The following is a 21,688-nucleotide window of genomic DNA, read 5'->3' as shown; positions in this document are numbered from 1 at the left end:
AGGTACATGGATGATATCACTAAGCTATAGTCTTAGTCCTAGTAGGCGGGAGAGAATGGCCCACCCCTAGTGAGATAATGGAAAATCTCAAAAGGGTGATTCCAATAATCCTAAGCTTCTGTTCATCCCTTAGGGAAGTATGAAAAGCTCGCCAGTGTGACTTTAATTTTCAGATGCACCTCCAGCCATGGTTCTGATGGATTCTCATCTTATGCACTGACTCCCTCTACGTCCAGTTGTGTCTGACTGCCTACTCTGTTTCTACATAACCTGGCTGTCTGGAATGTTCCCCCACTCTAAAGAGGTTTCCCTAACCACAGTTAGAGAAGGGGCACAGTTTCTATCTAGGTGCTTTAAGCTGAGAAGGGTTAGTGTAGGGGAAACCACAGTCGCGGCCCTTTGCCAGAGAGCTAATAGTAATGGGCTTTGGATAGAAGTCACATTGCAGTTTAGCAGTTATGAACTCTTTGCAAGATCTATCTGATGGATCCTAGAAAAGGAGTGTGGCACATTTGTTGTTGGTTCTATCTGCATGATCACTTGGAGTTTGATAGTCTCTCCTTCCAAGTATTTCAGAGGATCCTGTAAGATGATATAGGGAAAATGTTAAATGTCAAATATGTCAAGTTCATGTCCCCTGAAGTCGAAAAAAGAGTTATATGGAACAATGGAGGTTGAGGAGGAAAATTCATTAGAGAAAAGGAATGGGGCAATGAGGAAAAGGAATGCGGGACTGGGGAATAGGAATAGTTCCTGAGAGATAGGAGGGATCCCAAATGGGTTGCCCTGGATGGTGCTATTTCTAAGGTGCAGTGTTTTTTAGATGTAAAACGAATGAATACAAGGGGTTGGGAACAATGTCTTGAGTGACACTACTGCTGAGCCAATCTTTCTGTCTCCCAGGTGCAAAGCACTTCTATAGGTAAGAGTTCTCACTCTGCAGTGGTTCTATGCTAAAAACCCTTGGTTCTGAGAGTCTGGGGGAATGCTACAGAGACTGGGATGTGGGAGCACATGAAGAAGGAAAAGGAAGTAGAGAGGCTTTGGCAGAATCATGCCCCCAAAGCAGCAAATGGATAAGATCACAATTTCCTTCTCAGAGGGGCCAGAGAACCTACAGGAAAATGGTAAAAAAAAAAAAAAAAAAAAAAAAAAAATGGAGACTGAGGGAAACTTGAAGAGAGCTGGCTAACTTGTTACCACAGAATGAGGACTCCAGGGTGGGAGCAGCATGCAGAGGGTTGGGGACGATATCCGGGACTCACAGCTGCTAGCTATGGGCACCGGAGTATGGAAAGCAGAGAAGGCCATGAGGATAGAAGCGTAGGAGGACTATCAAGGATATAAACTAGTTTGTGAAGAAGATCACAGAACTGGCAGACCCAGGTTGCTGAAATGGAGGGGTGCCGGAGGGCAACAGAGCTGCCTTCATGGAGAAAGGCCAGGCTCAGCGGTAACTTGTTAGTATAGTTAAAAAAAAAAAAATACAGTTTTCAAATTCCTGTTAAAGTAGGTTACACACTAAGAATTAAAAAAACAAAAACAAAACCCAGTATTGATCATATTACAGAAAGTATTCATTTAGTGTAACACAGAACTTCCCTGTATGTATTACTCAACCAAGATCGCTCCTGAATAACTATTTTCTCACTCAAGAAAATGTCCCTTTGATTTTTTTCTATTTGGCCAGTCCTTTAAATGGAGGAGGAAGAAAAGGTTTAGGAAAATATCACAGAAGAGATAAGAAGCCTCAGAGTCTGGCAGAGGACTATGGGCTGAACCCACATGTTCTGAACTCATCTGAAGTGATGTGTTTCTTCTCATGGACAAGGCTTGCCTTTGGGGCGTCATGTCCAGAAAAGCCAACTGAAGAGACTCATATGGTTGATGTCTCTAGGAGAGTGCCCTGTGCAGAGATGCACCAACACAGTCACCATAGGAAATTGGCAAGGCCCTCAGTAACCTTTTAGACATGTGCTCACTGGCCACTGAGTCACAAAGGACGGTTTTAGTGTTAGTTTCTCAGTGCTGTGTGTTTAATTCATAGAAATCAATGACGACATGCCTAGAGGCCACAGCACAATGAGAAATACAGCCATGTGGTTTGTCTGTTTCTTTCCAACAGTGACTGTATGTATTATATTCTTCCTGGTGGCATTTGTGCTACTTAGCTAGGAATCAGCAGAGCAGGCAGCTCAGAACTTCTACGAATTATTATCTGTTCACCACAATCTCCATATTCAAAGAATCAGTAGCATGTTTTATTAAAATGTGCATTTTCTTTTTATGACTTCACTTTAAATTGGAAAACCTCATAACTTTAAAACCACAAACAACAGTCCTGATCAGGATCACAAGGCAACTGACAGGTACCTAGAGAGCTGATGTTGTGTATTTATTTTGCCATGTGGTCAAAAATGATTCTATTCCTTGCATCCTTTTACCTATCCATCTATCATTCAGGCTGACTAGTTGGCTAATGAGCAAATTTATAACACTTTTTTAGCATTAAAAATATATCAATGCGGAATAAAGATGGGCAGACCATAGACAAAGAATCAAAGGAGGAAGATTAAAAAATAACATGGCTCTACTCCATTTTACAGAATGCTTCTGTGGGTCAATGTGGGCAATTATTAAACCCAGAAAGTAGTGACAGATGGTATTTTAACACTCTGGCTCTCTGTCAACCATCTGCCCTAAAATTCTCTGTGCTGAGTTCATATTTCCTAGGTGTTCAGTTTTAGGATAGAAGGCATGTATTTCTTAATGGTTTTAGAGAGAACTGGTCAACCTTTCTCATACAGGCCAGACTGGGAATCAAAGCTCTCAAATGCATGACTTGCTTCTAGGTTTCTCCAAAATATCACTGAGGCTACATTGTAGTAACGCATAAAATATTACAGAAACAACAAATGACAAACAATAGCATGTGCATAAATATGGCAGAGTACAAAAAACCTCTGGAGTCTGCACCCCTGGGATGAAAGTTGGTTCTACCATTAACAGTTGCAAATGTACCATATAGGAAGGAGACTGTCTATTCTTAAAAATATAGCAAGTTCCTTACCAGTAAATGAATGAATGAGTATAGCTAATCAATCAACCATTCTATCTATCTTAAACTTTATCTTTTAATAGTCTAAAAAACCTTTGGTTTTATCATCAACTATGGCTAACATTTAAATCTATATTATTGAAAATTGACACTCCCCAAGCCAAAAGATAGGCTCTATCTTTACACTGAGGTCAATTCTAGATACTTGCATGTAATTACTAGTAATCATTTCTCTAACCAACTTTTAGCTGCACAAAATTATTCCTTGGATGACTGGATGACAACCTTAACTCCCCTGTGCTTGCGGATGGTAACTTCTTCCCATTTCTGACCATGAGCCAGTAACACAATGTTGGATGCAATCACCAGAGGCATTTTTCAAAATAAGAATTCCTGGCCCTAGCCCAGTAATGACTCTCAAAGGAGAGACCTGAGAGCTGCACTTCTAAAGGCTGCCCGTCCCTGGTGATCCTGTCATCGACCCAGGGGTTCTTGCCCTGAGGGCATATGTAGGTCAAGTGGAGGGCTTGCTAATTACAGACTGCTGTTGTCCAGCACACAGCTTCAAACAGTGGGTCTGCGGTGGGGGCCTAAAAACTTGCATTTCCAACAAGGACCCAAATGATACTAATGCTGCCATCCATGAACCACAATTTTCTTCTTCTTCTTCTTCTTTTTTTTTTTTTTTGGTACCAGGAATCAAACTCAGCACCTTGTGCTTGCCAGGTACAAGCTTGTACCTCTCAGCTATATCCCCAGCTCCAGGAACCACACTTTCAAAACCACTTATTTAGCCCATTTTGTAGACACTGCAGCTGAGCTGATTAGAATTCATGAGACTTCTTTTGGATCCATAATCCTGCTACTTTTTAGCTGCCTGATGTTAGACAAATACATTAAGCACTCCAATGCCGTTTCCTCTTACTGTAAAAATTAATAAAGGTTACACAAAGCTTTGGCACTGTAATTGGCACTGGAGGCTGCTGCTAAACATCTGTACACTATGATCTCCTTGCCATGATGCCATCTATGAGCTACAGGTGACTTTGCTGAGTTCTAGAGTGAGTTCCCAAAATTCACTGCACAAAACTTGGTTTGATAACAAACAAACAAACAAACAAACAAACAAAAGTAATGATTGATCATTTTTCCCAAGGAACTATAACAAAGCTACATTTTGAACATAGTATGTCCAGTGGGAATATGCTCAGCTTCCCAACTCACATTTTCCCATGGAAATAAAAATAGAAAAGAGATTAGATTTTGATTAGTTCTTTGTTTAATTCTGACAAAGCAGAACTCAGTACCCAGGTAGGAATCATTTTCTTGGCAGATTTTTGTTATACTATTTGGCTATTTTTGTGACTTGAAAAATCAAACAAATGAATCACAGCCCATCTTACTCAGGGTGACCCTGGAGGTCATCCACCTTACCCACCAGTATGCGGTGGTCCAGAATTTTCTTAGACAGTGAGAGTCACAAGTCCTTTCCAGATCACTGTTTAATCATTAGGTTGTCCCCTCTGAGCAATTAACCTTTATTTCTTTAACTTCTATTTTCTTTCACTGCATTTCTTCCCTCTATAGGGCCCATATATGGCCAAGTTTTCTCTTCCAGGAGGCAGCACTGAAAACATTCTGGAACAGCATTCACATCCCCCTTGCCTCTGCCTTGGAGCCTCGCCTCAACATTTTGTTTTCAACAATTCCCACCATCAAAATTTCCATGTACTTACAGTGCTCTTCCTGTGGATATACAGGGTATTTTTTTTTTCATTAAAAAAATACAATACGCTTGGGGTTGCCACATCTTATCACCAAGAAAAACAATGCAATGTAAATTTTACAACAGTGAGATTTTTCTTCCCAAAGTTTCTAAAGAGAGCGCAACGCTTCAGTCACATAAAACTGTACTGCAAAAATCAGTGTTTTCTGAGGAGGCTCAAAAGGGACACCAGAAACAGGTAGAACCAGACCATGCCCCGAAAGAGAAAATGCCACCTGCCACTTGAATTACGAAGGATTTCAAACAAAAAGTATATGTCTTACTTTCTACGAAACATTTCTGCAAATATGCAGCCAACACTCCAGAGGTCCACAGGGGTGGCGTAGCTGGACTGGAGCAAGACTTCAGGAGCGCGGTACCACAGTGTGACAACCTGCAAAGGCAAGCAGATCTGGGTGTTACTGAGAGTCAGCTGCCGGCTTCAACGATGCCCTATGCCAAGTGGTTTAAGGACAAGATCCACTTTGCAAAGAACTCCTATAAATCATCCGGTGACACTGTGATAAATGCAGTAAGTGCACAGGACTCATCACTCACAGGCCAGGAAATGACATTCTCCTTACACAAGACGGTAAAATAACACAAGCTTCAGAAAGCTAAATTCCAAAACCTTTTATCTTAAAGCTATTTTTTTTCTTACTGAACTTAAAAGATAATACATGGAAAATAGATGACGGCAACAACTCCACCTCAATTCCCAAGTGAATATTATTGGAAAAATCAAAGATTCCAGAGGCTGATGGATGTTGACCCTGGAATCTCCAGAACACCGAGGACGTCATAAGTATCCTTATCATGACACTTGGGGAATCAAAATAAATGCCCTCCCATGTTGTTAAAAAATGGGAAGAGCTTCAGAGAGAATGTATATCACAATATTCGTATTACATGAAAAAAATGTTCTCCAGAGGAAGAGATTCCCAAAACAGAAAAATCTATTTAATTCAGAAAGTATCAAATAGATGAAACAAACACAGTTGTGATTCCTTCTACCAACCTGAGGCCTGAAGAAGATATACTATGCTAAAGCTTCAGATTTATGCATGTAAAAGGGTTTAAGTCCTTTGTTTTTTGGGCAGAGGTAGAGAGGCAGATACTCTGGATATCTGAAATTGAAGGCTTTGTCTTTATATTGTCAGGCGAAAAACTGAATACATAAATCTACTACGTCAGTATTTCATATTATTCAGACCCATCTGTCTTTAATGATTTGCCTTCCTGTGTTATCAACATCTATCTAAATTTCCTGGAACTCAGATTTATGTATTTGGAGCATTAAGACTGGCATAGACACTCTAAAACTGCTCCCATTAATCTCCTCCTCTCTTTGATGCACATACTGTCCCTCCAAAGTTCATTCATTTTCCACTGAATCTAGGTTGGCCTTAATGACTTGCTTGACCTACAGAATGTGATAGAAATAATGTCTGAAGCTGTGAAAGTGTAGTCACAAGAATCCTTGTAATCTGGCCCTTTTCAAATGCCTGCTTTTGAGATGTTTCCTCTGGGGAGCCATTTGCCTTGTCATGAAAAGACCACAAAAACGTTCTGGTCTGCAGTCCTGGCTGAGCTGTCAGTTGAAAGCCATGTGACTGAGCCATCTTGGACTGTCAAGACCAATTGATCCTCCAGACGAATGCTACCCCAGTCAGCATCACACAGAGCAGAACTTCTCAGCTAAGTGTAGGCAACATTATAAACATCGATGACATTATAAACAATGGAATGGTACAACATTAACATCTTCCTCCTTTATCTCAATTAACATACTTTGCTTTGAATTTACCTAGGGCTCACATTTATTTAAGGGCTATCTGATTGATATCTAATGGAAGGATCATGATGATGTAATAGAAATTTTAAAAAAATTCCACAAACAGTATCAAAATGATAAGCTCCAATATATCTTCCCAGCCTCGTCTCTCACAATAATTTCATGCTCCCTATATGCTAGTCACACATTAGACTACACCACTGGTTTGCAACCTTGACTGTGATTAGAATCATCCTTTTTTTTTTTTTTTTTTTTTTTGGTACTGGGGACTGAACTCACGACCTCATGCTTGCCAGGTTGGTGCTGCGCCGCTGAGCTATATCCCTGGCCGTCATCCTTAGGTTTCCACAAAAACTTCAGAATCTGGACTTAATCTTGATCCCCTCTCATCCACACTGAGTTAGGTTTCTATGTGTAGGCCACTTGTTTTTCTTTTCCTTTGAAATCCTAGGTCTGAGTACCACTAGATGATATAATCATATATTATAGCTCCTGCTTCCAAGCTTTTGTTTACACTGTTTTCCCAGTCTGGGAAACTCTTGTCTTTCCTCGCCACATGTGAAAATCTTCCTTATCCTACAAGCCCAACTTAAAAGCTATCACCTGAATTCATATCTTGCAACAGTTCATATTATGGCTCATTCTGGAAGGTAAGATCTTACTTTTATCCATAATATGTCTGTGTCCAGAACAAGTTTGTATCCATACAATGAAATTTTAACAAATACCAAAGTAATAAGTTTAAGGCAATCATTCTTAGAAAAATTGGGAAAAATTCAATGACCAGTGATTCCCCAAAGAGAAGACAGCACTTTTTATTAAGGAAAGTCAATCCAATATTGGGCTCCAGGTGTAAGTTACATAATTTATCTTTGTATTATTAATATTTCTAGCTGGAGAAACACTTCTTTGTTCCTCTGTCACACTGTAAACAGAACTGCAGGTGCCAACTGCCCATAAAGTTTCACTTGAGTGAGTTACAGTCACGCACAGATACTATGAAGGCACATTTACCTTCTTACCTCAATTCAGAGTAAAATATAGCATTATGTGAAATTAAAAGTTTATTAAACACAGCATTATTTTAAATTGTTCTAAGGTGCTGTGATTTTTAATTGGCTACTCAGTCCAAAACAATTTTAGTACAGCTATCTTCATTTTCAATACTATAGTCTGTAATATCACTATGATCATAAAATAAATGTTTAAATAGTAAAAATGAGAACAATATTAGTATGTTTTAGAAGTTCCTTTCAATTTAATGTTTAGTTATCACTCAAAAAACACAAAATTTTATCAAATGCTTTAAAAAATATTGATGATAACCACATTTTTATAAATGACATATTAATTACATTAATAAGTTTCCTAATATTATACCATTCTTGCCTTCTTGAAATAAGCATTCCTAATCATTTCATCTTTTAAGACACTTGAGAACTCTATTTGCTAATATTTATTTAGGATATTAACTTTACTCATGTACAACTTATAAGGGAGACTTTAGTTTTGTTAATTTTTCATGTTTCAATAGCAGGGATATGCAAGCTTTTCACCTTTTCTATATTCATGACTTGTGTAACAACATACAAATAGTCCCTTGAAGGTAGAATTCACCTATAAAATCATCTGGTTCTGGATGTTTGTTAGTAGTGTGTCTTTGCCAAACTTTTGAATCTCTTCTTTGTGATTGTTTGTTCAGGTTTTAAGTCAATTTTGACTAATATAAAAGATTTTCCATGAAAAACCAATCTAGATTTAAAAATGCATGAGTTTAAATTTGAATGCAGTATTTAGTGTAATTATGTTTCCTCGATTATACTGATTTTCTCTTTTTAAAGTGTTTTTTTCTCTTTATATCTCATAGGCCTATCAGAAGTTTAGCTGTATTATTTGTTTTTAAAAATTCACATGGGGTTTTATTTCCACTTTGGGAAGGTTACTGCTCTATTTTATAATTTTTAAATTTCTATTTTTATCCTTTAAAATTTTCCTCTCCTAGTTTCTTTATTTTTCTTTTAGTTGAAAATTTCCTTTCAATTTTGGTTAGTAATAGAATACTTACTTTAAAATAAACTCTCAGTTTTGTTCATCTTTAAATAATATGTAATCTATCTTTAATTTTCTCTTTACTACTCAAATGATAACAATTGAAAAATCTAGTTCTAACTTAAGAACAAATTTTTTGTAATGATAAAATGTAAATTCCTTTAAAAAAAAAAAGAATTATAATCTTGTGCCTGTAAAAACTTCCAATGGAAAACTGCCTAAGGCATTTTAAGTCACAGATACCCAGAAATTTATCCCAAAGCTTTGAGAGTGAACAACACTGATAGAAATGTTCCCAGGTTTTAGTGCAAGAAGGATGGACAATTAACAATATATTAATTTTTATTAAAAACTCCTTCATAAATTCAATAATTCTAACTGTACTTAAAAACAAAGCATAATGGCAAATCTCAGTGTAAAAACATGTTATAGGAAACAATGAGTGTAATATATAAAGATCAACATTTAGAAATCTGTGACAAAGGTAGCTACCAATGGTAATAACACAGTTGTCTATTAAGCAAGGATAACAATAAGAACTATGGACAGAGTGTGGTAGTTGGAGCCAGCTGGAACCAAAGCAAATACAATGTTTATTACAACCATTACATGTATTAACAGCCTCTAGAGGTGCTGAATGGATTTGGCAACAGGAGGGGTAGCGGAAAGGGGGGAGGAGTTCAAGGATATTTATACAAGTGAATGTATCTGTTTAAACTGCTTTGATCTCTATTCACCATTTTTTGAAGCAGTTCAATAACAAAATAAAATAAAGTAGAGCTAAGGCCAACTCTGACTGAAAATACATGGCAGAGTAAACCGTGCTCACTTAATAATCTACTTAACAGTCTTTTATTCATGTACCCTTTCACCAAGATCCTGAAAAAACTTGATCTGATTCAGCAGCAAAGCAGGGTGTTAACACTGGGCTGGGGCCCTTCCTTTTGCCTCTCCAGATGCTCTCTGCCCTGGAGGTGGACCTCTATTTGCCATATGCCTCTAGTTTCTTATGGAGTTTGGCCAATAGGAAGCTTTGGCAGGAGTTCAGAGAGAGTGAGAGGAGAAGGTCAGTTCTTAACTCCTTGATTTCCTCCAGCAAGTTGTCTCTGGCAGGCTGTGCTGTCATCACACCACCATGTCTACCTTGGCTATTTCCATGTCCACCTGCTATTTCACTGTGTCCCTCTGGATTCCAGTAATTGTACCCTTTCATCCCTTTGAGCATGGCAATGCTAAAAGGCTGGCTGCCATGAAGAGTCAAGGTAGGGCACCATCCCGTCCCCTAAACTCATATTTTTGCCAAGTCCTGTTTTAAACCTTGAATTACCTTGTTATATTGAGCAAGTCATATAACATATTTCCTGTTGGGCACTCCCTGACACCCATAGTCTACAGAGGAAGACACTAGCACAGGCTGGGACTCCTCCAAGCCTCAGCTTTCTTTTGTGCCAAAGGAGGACATCAGAACTGGGTGACCTGTAAGATGTTCTCTCGTAACATTCTGAGAGTTCCTCAGTAACACAGTAATGGTAATTGAGACTTACAAATGTCCATACCCTATGGACTCAATTCTAGGCTTGCCTACCTCTGTTGCTCTTTGTTTTCTTTTTAATTTTTTTTTTTATTTTAAAGAGATTAAAACCAAGCAAAACAAAACAGAACAAAGCCAATTAAAAAAACCACAGGACTTCAAAACAATAAGAAATCAGTAATGGTTACCATAATGCCATCAGCTGTCTTCAAAATAGCTGTAGATAATTTCAGACATGGTAAGTATCAAACAAAACAGAATTGAATAGAACCAATAAAAACAAAACAATAAGCACAATACAGGACCTCAAGACAAGATAATAGTAAATCCAAAATGACTACCATAATATATCTTGTTATCTTTGAAACTGTTGCTCATGCAATCAGAAACAATAAAACAAAACAAAGCAAAACAAAACTCAACCCAACAAAACAATGAAAATGATACAAGACTTCAAAACAAGACAATAGGGAACTAACTGTGTGCACCACCCTCAGAAGGAGCTCCCCCACAGATGCTACACTGAGTACTGCCATCCTCTGAACAGATTATCAGACCACTGGCTTTAGACCTGCAAAGTCAGTGAAACAGGAACCACTACAAGCATTAAATTGTATTCGGCCCCAATAGTCATCATTGCAGCCTATGTTTCTTCGGATCAGCTAGTTGCTTCTAGGGGGTGGGGGAGTGTGTTTGTGGGGGTGGGGTGGGATGGCTGGCTCTTGTTTTCCAGCATGTGTGCTGGAAGGGGCTGGCATCTGGCTCTCCCCTCAGCAGCTTGCTCAAGGTGCTGATTCGCAGGGAGGGCTTGCTTCTTACTCTCCCCTTCCTCCGGCCACCCAATCTGTGAATGGTGGGTGCTGACTCACGGGAAAGGCTGGTTTCTGGCTGTCCCCTCAGTGGCCTGCGCATGGCGCCAATTCATCTGAAGGGCTTGTTTCTTGTTGACTTCTTGTCCTCTTCCCATGCAGTCTGCAAATGATGGTTTTCTTTGATTTTGTAATTCCTACAAACTATAACAGTAGGGTACTACCCTCCTTTTGGTCCACTTTATGTCTCAAATGCAAACAGGCAGACAATGATTTATAAAAATATGGATGTGAAACTTTAATTTTGTTAAAGTGAAAGATTTCACAGTTCTATTCTAATCTGTTAATTTAACTTATATTGACATTCTAAACTGTGTTTTTGTTTCCCTATAGAAAACCAACATGGTTTTGTGAGGTGAAAATTATAACTAGTGATAATTTCACTGCCTTTTCATGAAGGGTCTAAAAAGTTATAATTACTTAAAATTATACATTTAAATTAATAGTATTCAAATGCTGCCTAGCAGTCTTCTTATAAAGACAGTTGTAAGAAAACTTAAAGGGTTAAATACTAACACAAGTTAACACGCAAAATACTTTGCAACAAATAAAATGGAATCATCTCAAATGCATTCATTTGTAATGTAAGGGCCAGAAGGAAATGTCATTTACATGAGAAAAAATGGTCTGGGTGTAAGATGAGATTTCTAGAGCGTGGAGACTGTGCCAGTAACTGTCCTGCCTCTGTTCCACTGTACTCATTCCCAGTCGGAAGGCTGATTTTCTTTCCCTGGACCTACAGCTGCCCTGCTACACATGGGGCCACGGCTGCCATTATGTGTGCTGCCTTCCTGTCACCTGGTTTTCATTTATATGGGTCTATCTGTGGGATATACTTTCCCTAAGACTCTGCAGGTCCAGATTCTATCATAGTTCAAGGCTTTGCTCACATTCTGTCTCTTCTACAAAGATTTTCTCGATTTCCCAGTTGACATGACAGCTTTCTTTTAAACTCGAGTGTACTTTCATTATAGTTATTTGATTCATTGGCCACAATGCTTATGATGTCATTTAACAATGATGGTAAACCATCAGAGCTTTCCATGGTGACAAACAACACGAGTACCATAGGTTTGCTGCCACTGTCATAGAGGGAAGGAACTCAGTAGTTATCTCATGACTGGATACTGGAATGAACCACAGGAAATTCCAGTGGCAGTGCTGATGACTGATAGAGGCAATCCTCTACCCTGAAGTATAGGACAGTATTGTCTAATAATAATTCATTACCTCTCAATACTCATTTATCTTCAACAAAGGAACTAGACTTGTGTAGAGAGGTATCATGGAAATCATCTGACTTAGAAGCTGTGCAAAAGGATGCACGGGGTAATAGACATCACAGGCAAAATGAGTTGAGATGGGTGTGATCCTTCCAAGCAGACATGAAGGGTATTATTGGAGAAGAGAACCATCAAGTAAGGCACAGTCTTGTGCATTTATCTGAGGGGCAAGGATCCACTGAAAGTTAACAGAGTTCAGAGATCCAAGCTTCTGAACTTTTGTAATACCAACGATATTTATTCTTTCTTTCATCAGTGTTCAAGCAGATCAGTCTAAAATAGGTTCATTGTAGACAGCAAGTCTTTAAAGGCAAAATGAGCTTCAGTGAAGTCCCTCAAGTGACAGCACACTCTATAGAAGGCACCATGATAGAACTGAACAGTGTGATCACAAATTAGAAAGAGAAATGAGTAAAATGAGTAGGCTAAAGAACAACTGGGGATAGGAGGCACTGTGCTGTGATTTAAGTAAACAGTAGGGTATTGTCCTATGGTTCCTCCCAGCTTTCTCTTCCATATATAACTGCTTTCTCTAAGGCTACATTATGAGTCATTCTTTTTTACATAATGCACAATCCTTAGATGTACACCATATGCAGCTATCCCCCCAATCCATACTGTACCCATGCCAGCTGCGGTGATAGGCCCCTGAAATCCCAGCTACTTGGAAGGCTGAGGTAGAAGGAGTGTAAATTTGAGGCCTGGGCACCACCGTGAGACTTCATGTCAAAAACAACAATGCCACTGCTACTACTACCACCACCACCACCTCCAGAGCTCTGCAGAGCATCTGACCATAATTCCTCCTCTGCTGTGGATGTTGCCACTTAATCCTTCCATAGGAACCTCAAAATCAAAATGCATCATTGTCTTTCCACGGAACTTGCTTCTTCTCTTGTATTCAGTATCTCTATTAGCAAGACTAGCAGCCACCAAGGATTCCTACTCATCTTTCTGAGCAAGGAAGCTTCCAGACTTGGCAGTTACATTGTGCACCTTTCCTCTCCCCAGTGATTGCAGCAGCTTCCCTTTAGGGTTTTCTCTACCACTCCACCTCCTTACACTCTAATTTTTCAAATGCACTGTCCTGCTCAAAAATCTTTCATCTATTCTCCAGAGCTTTCAGGGTCTGCATGAAGTCTAGCTTACCCACACTGTGCTCACGATTTGGTTTCCACATCCTCTGGCTTCATCACATGCTCCTCCTTTACAAAAAGTTTGTCTTTACCTGCTCTGAGGCTTCTAGACTTTCAAATATGTGTGCTGTGGCATTCTGTGTGGCCTTCTAACATGCTGATGCCTTTCACTAGGTCCTCCTCGTCACCCATTCTTGCCCTGCCTAAAGTATATCACTTTTACTCTGTCTTACAGCCTATTAGACCCAAAGCCAGGGTATTGAGGTTAGAAACTACTTCCGGGGGTTACTTTTCAACATCAGCACCTTGAAAGGCACTGCAAATGCATGGGAAGCTAGAATAGAGAAGATGAGCGAGCGGTTCCAGGGTTAGGAAGGAGAACATGGGGCGTAGCTCCTATAACCTGGAAATAGATCACACTTGGGTCCCTAGATCCATGCCAGACATTCTGAGAATCTACTACCACTATCTTTAGTCAACATACACCTTCTTGATAAAGTTCCAGACCACTTAAGTTATATAAAATAAAGTTATAAAATGTCTAAAGAATCCATGTTTTCCTTCAGGCTGCACTCTTTAAATTTCGTTTTGAACTCTGTGGAACTTAAAATAGTTATCCTTGGTAAATCTCTATTATGTTTCAATCAACAAACTCATTCTTTTTGTAGAAGTATAGTATAGCATAGTTTTGATTCTCACACTAAACAAACACTCACTTGATCTTTCTCTGCCTTCATCACAGAAACCAAGAAAATATTTGTAGACATTCTTTTAACTTTTACAGCTAAGTAGAAATGAAAATCATTCTGAAAACAAAGGATATGGCAGACTGCATAGATCATCATTTTCTCTTAAAAGTTATTTTAACGCTTAAGGGAATCTCCATGCTTTAGGAGAGCACATAAGTACCCAGACTCATAAGAAATTAAAAAGAGGACTTTGTTATGGAAATAGTCAAGTGTTCTCTAAAATCAGTGCCTTCTTTCTCCATGGTTGGTATGATCATTTCTACATAAGCAACATGCAAACCTATGACATGAGTCTAGCAGAGTATAAGGTTAGCACAAGTGAAAAGGGAAATGGAAGGGTAGGGTTGGAGAGTAAGTTAAGGCACACACGTTCTTGAACACACTAAAATTCTGCGAGTACTATCTTTCTTAAATGGAAGGATTTGGAGATCCTCAGCTGAAAGGATCTATCAACATATGGTTCATTCTGCAGCATTTACTTTTCCCATATTTTCCCACACATACCTCCATCTAAAAAAAGGTTTACAGAGATGAATATAGGAAAAGGAAACCAGCCATACAACTTCCAATTAACCTGGGATACCAGAAACAGATTGAAAGTACAGAGGACTCTGTTGTTCCCACTATATTTTGTGTTTCAGCTCTTAAAGGTCAGAATTAAAGAAAACATGCTTGTGAAGATTTGGATGTTTCCTGATTTTAATTTAGCAAGATTAAAACTGCAAACCAAAAAGAGGAAGGACATAACTGACAGGAGGCCTCAGGCTGCAGCTTTAGGAATTTGGGTTAGGCCAAAGGAAGTATTTCCTGACAACCATTAAACATCAAAATGGGTAACTAGGATTTTGTGATCTTTTTTTTTCAAAGACTTTTTATTTTTAATCTTATTTGAGAATAAAGAAGTGGGCTAGAGAAAGAAAACACTTGTAAAGGACAGATGAAACGTACTGTGCTGGATTGTTCACCTATCACATTTTGTATAATCTTTAGTTTCATGGTATGAGGTAAGTACCTGACTTTTACTTTTGCAGATAACGAAGGAGACTAGGCACACAAGTTAAAGGCTGATCAGCTAGTAAATGGCGGAACCTGGAATTAAGGGAGCGCTTGTCTGACTCAGGTTTATTCTTCTTGTGGAGACTAAATGGCTCAGGTCTTTTTTTTCCTTCCTATGGTCTTTAGCCTAATTGCAGTAAAATATTTGTTATTTCCCAATCAATTAACATTTCTACAACAGCATGTTTACCAAAACATTAAGAACGAAAGAAAAAATGTTCTTCTAAGAGAACAGTATACCAAAGGGTTTCATCAAGATGGCCATCAGTTGAGAGAGAGATCAAGATAGTAGATGGCACACAGCTGCGTCTGAGATGGAGGTTGTGGAAAGTTTACCCACCCCGCAATGCTAGCTTCTGCACAAGGCCAGAAGCCCGGTACTGTGTATGGGGGTATGTTTCTGTTGCCCCTCCCGGACATCCCTTCCCTGAAGACCACAGCACTGTCCTTTTTTCTGACTTGTTCTGCTTTTGTATTCTTCTGTCTTTGCAAATGAAATCATCATCTAACCAGTTCCACAAGTCAGACTGTTCCTCAAACTCACCCCTCATCCACTTACATCAACTCACTACACTAAAAGAGTATCCAGATGAACAAAGGATGACAGTCAGGAAACTAAAATGTGAATTTAGTTTGGGAGCCTGCATACTATTATCCATCATTTTATAAGCATTCCAAGTAGAAAAGAAAAAAAAAGTTACATCTCTAGGAATAGTAATTTTTCAGATTTGAACTTAGTATAAGTGCATGTGTGCCATGATATCACCCTGGATTTAGTTATCTGGTTTCAAATCTGATATATTTAAAATTTAAACTCATTTCAAGTATCTTCTAAAGTATCATCAAGAAGGAAAGTAGTTCTGTTACTTAAATAAATGATTACAGAATACATAAAATCATTTGCTCTTAGCCACAAGGCTTCTCTTAAATTCTCAGTTTCTAGGAAGAACCACACTAACACCAAGGACTTCACAAAGTATTTCTAGGTACATCCGCTATCAGGAGAGGGACATGTGTGAACATAAAAACCAGCGGAAGGTTTCTCACCTAAACTCAGTGCCTCGTGCACAATGTATGTTCAGGGCTGGGTAGCTGCTGCCTGCAAACACAACTTAAAAGGAAAAGTAACCTCTAGATTTGGGTAAAATTTGGCTTTTACCTCAGAACTAATTCAGAGAAACCCTGCCTTCCCATTTTTAAACATTTCAAAGAATGCTGCTGCTTTCTAGAAACCTGTTGCCACATTTCCTTTGAGGAGTTCATTTAGGCATGTTTCCAGCTGTATTGAGCTGATACTCACCCAGACAAGGAATTTAAACACAGGGACCATGGCATTTATAGGAGCCTAGGGACTGAGGGGCACTGCACATTGGACATGTGGACCATTTTCCCTTGTAGATAACAAACTTTGCATACAGACTATAGACATGACATACATCTTCATTTACCCCCTAAACATTTGTAGGCTGCTACTTGGCGCCTGACATTTAGTGCTTGCAATTAATTACTAAGGTAGCTCTGCCCTCATGGAGTTTACAGTATGACTAATTCCAAAAGTGTAGTGGGGAAGATACTACATGTATGTAAAAGACAAATATATAGAATCTGTAAAGTTCTTTATCTGACTTCAAAAAGAAATAAACACAAAGTGATTCCTTTAATAAAGACACTTCCACTTCCAATCTAAGAGGAGGTTTAGAGTAGAGGAACCAGCTTACTGTGTACTTGCCTATTTCCTAAAGAGGGTTTAGATAATGCTAAGAAATGATTCTATGAAACATGAGTCTAAATCAATAAAATTTAGGGCTATGCTGAGTTGATCGTCTTTAAGCTCACTACATACTGACATAATAAAAGCTCTGAGAGGTTCTGTGATTAAAGAGAAACCTACTAAATTCAATATTTATCAAGCCTAATGATTTTTCTTCCTTCATAATATCTATTACTATTACAGAATTTATATTTCTTTGAAAATACCTTATAAAGCACTAGTCAATGACAATGTGTAGTGCTGGGAAGAAGTAACTTGTGATGAGTTTTGGAAAGTATCTGTGCACACAATTTAATGTTCCTAACTAACACAGACCTGAAAAACAAAAATAAGACTGTTTTGCTTTAAAAGCAAATAGCTGGGGATGTAGCTCAGTGGTAGGAACACTTGCCTACTAATGAGATCCTTAATATTAGAGAAAAAAATCAAGTAATATATAAATGCAAATCTGGCTTACATTAAAAAAATCAAAGCACAAAATGCAAATGAAAGTTATACAGTACCCTTCAGTTTTGGTAAAACCATTATGGCATCAATTACCACTATATATTACTACAGATGTACATGGTGGGGACATATGCTTATTTATTTTCTTTTTTTTTTTTATATTCTTTTTTTTTGTCTTTTTCTCGGTACCGGGGATTGAACTCACGACTGCCTGCCTGCAAGGCAGGCGCTTATGCCGATGAGCTAAATCCCCAGCCCCTGCTTATTTATTTTCAATGACTTCTTTATGGTAAAAGAATGCAGAAAAAATCTAATTACTTAAACTTTCTAGCTGTTTATACACTATTTTTAAAGACATTTATAGTTCAATGTTGAAGTTCACCAACATTTTCTGGGCAATTAATTCACCATGATAGGGGGCTATGATTATAAAGACAAATAATAGGTTGTGCTTGTCCAGGAGTCTATGGCCTAGTGAGATGAACAGAAAAAGAAATAACATTAATACAGTGTGGGTAAAACTATAACAAAGCACTGAGAAAGTGCTATGGAAACACAGATGACTTTATGAAACAGAATGGGTAATATTTATTGCTTCTACTATAAAGTACACATAATTTGCCTATGTATAATAAAAATATGGATGCAGTCAAGAAAGTCATAAATATTTACTGAGCACCCACTATACATTGTAAATCTGCATGCCAGACTTTCTTAATTATCAAATCACTGCTAGTCTCATTATTTCAAGTTTTCCTGAAATGAATATAAAAGAACTGTTAGATTCTTGGGCAATCTTATATCTGGAATTAGAGGTAGCTAAACAAAAGTTTGGTTTAATATTATGGAAAAAATCCAAGGCAAAGAAAATCAAAAGTAGGCAATCGCTGGGATTCACAACCGGAACTGTATTTTATATACTTTCATTTCATAGTTAGAGCCAGCAGAGGGAGTAAACCACTTCCTAAAAAAAGCCTCAAGTATGTAAAGAGCAATCAATGTAAAGCTGCATATGAAAGAAGGCTCCTGACATAAAAGCAAACGAATGCAGAGACACACATTTCAAATACAGCAAAGTAATGTAACTGTTGTTTAGAAATTTGTTAAGTATAAATGTAAGAGAGTAACAAGCAAGCATGGAATAAACTGCAGGATGTCACTTTACAGGACTGAAAGTGAACTTTCCTATCTGAAAGCTGACACAAGAAAGTCTACGAAACAGGTCCCACAGCAGTATCTAACTAATTAGAATTAATAGGAAGGAACGTGAATGGAGCATTTGCCAATTAGCCAGAGCTACCATGTGCTGACTACATTTCACTCCACAGATAAATACAACAATTACACATTTCTGCTTCAATTTCTAAGACTAAAAAGTTGCTGCTAATGAAGAGAACTGAAGTTTCTTCCTGGAGTCCCAAATTCCTTGTGTTATAATAAATTTATTTTAAAGAGAGCTACAGAGGAATAATCCTTTTTAATGGTTTTCCTCATGTAGAGTATCACGAGATAAAAATTTTATTAACAAAAACCAAACATTTGGACTCACTTCATCTCTGGTATGTTTTGTCATTGCTCTTTGCTGGGTTAGAAGTACTCCCTCCAGACATGTCAGACACTGTCTCAAGAGCCCCACGTTCTTCCCAACCTCCACTACCCAGTAACAGAGTGGACTGATGAGTTCCATTACATGACTCTTCTTCCTAACCAGCTTTGCCAGAGGAGCATCTTTGCTGTTAAGTCTTTGTGAGGGGTCAACTAGGAGGTTTGTTTTTCCATGTTACTATTATGCTGTTTTCTAATTCATTCATTTAAGTTTTAAACATTTCCAGTCTTCTAAGTTACAAAGATATTTTTCTAATGGATTTGTCATTATATACTTTAACAATGTTTTCACTTTTCATAATGAGTATATATAACAAGACCATAAATACAACACATGCTTGTTGAAATTAATTTCCTTCTTTGAACTGAAGCCCTTCACATTTACATTCAGTTTTTTTTCATGTAGTCCTAACAGCATTTACTTCAGTGCTCTGAATTAATCTCTGTGAATAGTTTTGGATATGGAGTTCACTATTGTAATTTGAAGTCACTTCTACATATCATATAGGCAAGAGAAAAACAGTGGATTCTACAGAAGTTACGAGAAATTTAGAGTGAAACTGGGTATGGTGAATTGGTAAGTGCCACGATTGAAATGTAAGGCATAAGACCAAGTTCTTGTATGTATAAAATGTCTGTTTCACATATAAAATGTCTGCTCAGATTCACTTTGTGGTCCTCTCCTCACTAAGGTATTCCCACTAGACAAATATAAGCCACTTATTAATCTCATCTTTGGTTGTTAGAGCACATCACACTATATATGTAGTGTAGGACTCCACAAATTATAGGAAAAAGTTTTGGTCTGAAATTTGGAGAAATGTGTTTTCATTCCTGACATACGCTGATATATTTATTATAAATAGCCCATGTTATTTATTATCTCCTAGAAAGGCTATTTCTCTTAATAAAAATTTCCTACTCTTAACCTCTATTCTTTAGAATTTATTCTTCCATTTAGGAGGACACAAACTTGGTGTGTTGAAACATCTAGTAGGTTGGGGGTATTATTTACTCCCCCTGTGTCTCTGTGGCTCTATATTCCTCAACTATAAAATAAAAAAAGTCACTTTAGATTATTTCAAAAGTCCTTTCAGCTCTAGGTAGCTATAATTAAGAATATATTCTATATGCTCAGTGACACCATCCAGACATTTCACTGTGGACCAACAGATGAGGTTAGTGACGTTCACAGAAAGTTGCCATTTTTAAAGAAACGGAACTTGGACCAATAGGAAAACTGAAAGGACATTCGTAAGTTCCAAAGAGAATTTGTGATTCCATAAAGTAAAACTGGAATTTCAGAAGACACTGTGAAGAACCCTCTGGAGTCATTTAGACTGAGAACCAAGGGCAAAGCCACTAACTATACCCATTTACAGGCTGGAGAACAATTGTAGCTGTCTGTCTGTCTGTTAGTGAAGCATGGTAGGGGCTGGAACCCATTTCATAGTCTTCTCAAGGTTAGGCATTTTATCAGGAATGTATAATGACTGGTTGTACTTTCTTTAGGCAAACATTATATTACATAATACGCTCACAGTAGCCATTTCAAAAGACAAAGGGTAAGACTTTGTATGTCTGCCCCTAACACACAGTCATTTCTAAAAATACAGATCATAGCAAAAAAGGAATGGTATGGAGTACAACATTTCTGCCTCTATCTATTGTAGTACAAGAACCTATCAAAATGAACTGTCAGCTTTTATCTTCAGGAATCACTGAAGGAGGGGTGGTGGTGTAGTACAGTGGTGGAGTACATGCCTAGCATGCTTGAGGCCTGGGTTTATTTCCTACACAATGAAGGGAAAAATACCATGTCAAATCACTGGAATTGCTTAAATTAATTATAGGTATAAGGAACTTAACCCCCTTTCAACATATTAAAAGGTTTAAGAGAGAAAGTCAAACTGCCTATAACATCTCTGGAAATTCCATTCTGGTCACATGCAACTGAATGAAAGAAAACTTATTGTAATAATCAGTTATGTTAGTAACAGACTTTCGCAACATCAGGTATGAATAGCAGCAGAAACTGCTAGAACCATCTTGATTTCTTTCAACCACTACTGAATAACTATGGCAACTTTATTTACATTATAATAAAATAAAGTCCCACAGTTTCTTACTGCTGATTATGTGATTTTAAAAAAAATTAAGAAGCAATGCTCTAGGTAATAAGTGCTTTCCTGTTACCAGTTCTCATATCCGAGGGCACTGGATCGAGCTAAAGGACAAAGAGATAAGGGCAATATTGCCGGTTACTAACAAATGGCAGATAAAAGAGCTCTTCTGGGTTCTGATTAAGTGACAGCATTCTACACATTCTTTTGACTTGAGAAAGTCAGACCAAGAGCAGTGGCTAAGTTCCATGTGAAGCACTACTAAATAAGCGTGTCTGCATGCTTTCACATTCCGGCAGGACAGGATTCCTCCCCTTTCATTCAACATGGGCATGTTCTCTGGGCTCACAGCAATAATGTGCTTCTGCTGCAGCTTCCATAAAAAAGCGTAAATGTATATGCTGAAAGCACAGAGGAGTTTTGTGCTGTGGGATGCGGTGGCTGGGAGCCA

General features: G+C 38.1%; 1 protein-coding gene across 2 annotated transcripts in view; it reads right to left on the bottom strand.

Moving 5' to 3' along the window:
- Cdk6 (cyclin dependent kinase 6) overlaps positions 1-21,688 on the bottom strand; it is a 235,538-nt gene that overhangs the window by 56,899 nt on the left and 156,951 nt on the right. For both annotated transcript variants that reach the window (XM_003475102.5, XM_063242755.1), the window contains exon 4: positions 5,108-5,217. In XM_003475102.5, coding sequence (XP_003475150.1) covers positions 5,108-5,217 — 110 coding nt within the window. The remainder of the gene's footprint in view (positions 1-5,107; positions 5,218-21,688) is intronic.

Source organism: Cavia porcellus, unplaced genomic scaffold (genome assembly GCF_034190915.1).
Source record: "Cavia porcellus strain 051 isolate PalLab524CR breed Dunkin Hartley unplaced genomic scaffold, mCavPor4.1 scaffold_2, whole genome shotgun sequence".
Classification (NCBI taxonomy): domain Eukaryota; kingdom Metazoa; phylum Chordata; class Mammalia; order Rodentia; family Caviidae; genus Cavia; species Cavia porcellus.
The sequence above is the reverse complement of the archived record's forward strand: the minus strand, read 5'-3'. Positions and strand labels throughout refer to the sequence as shown.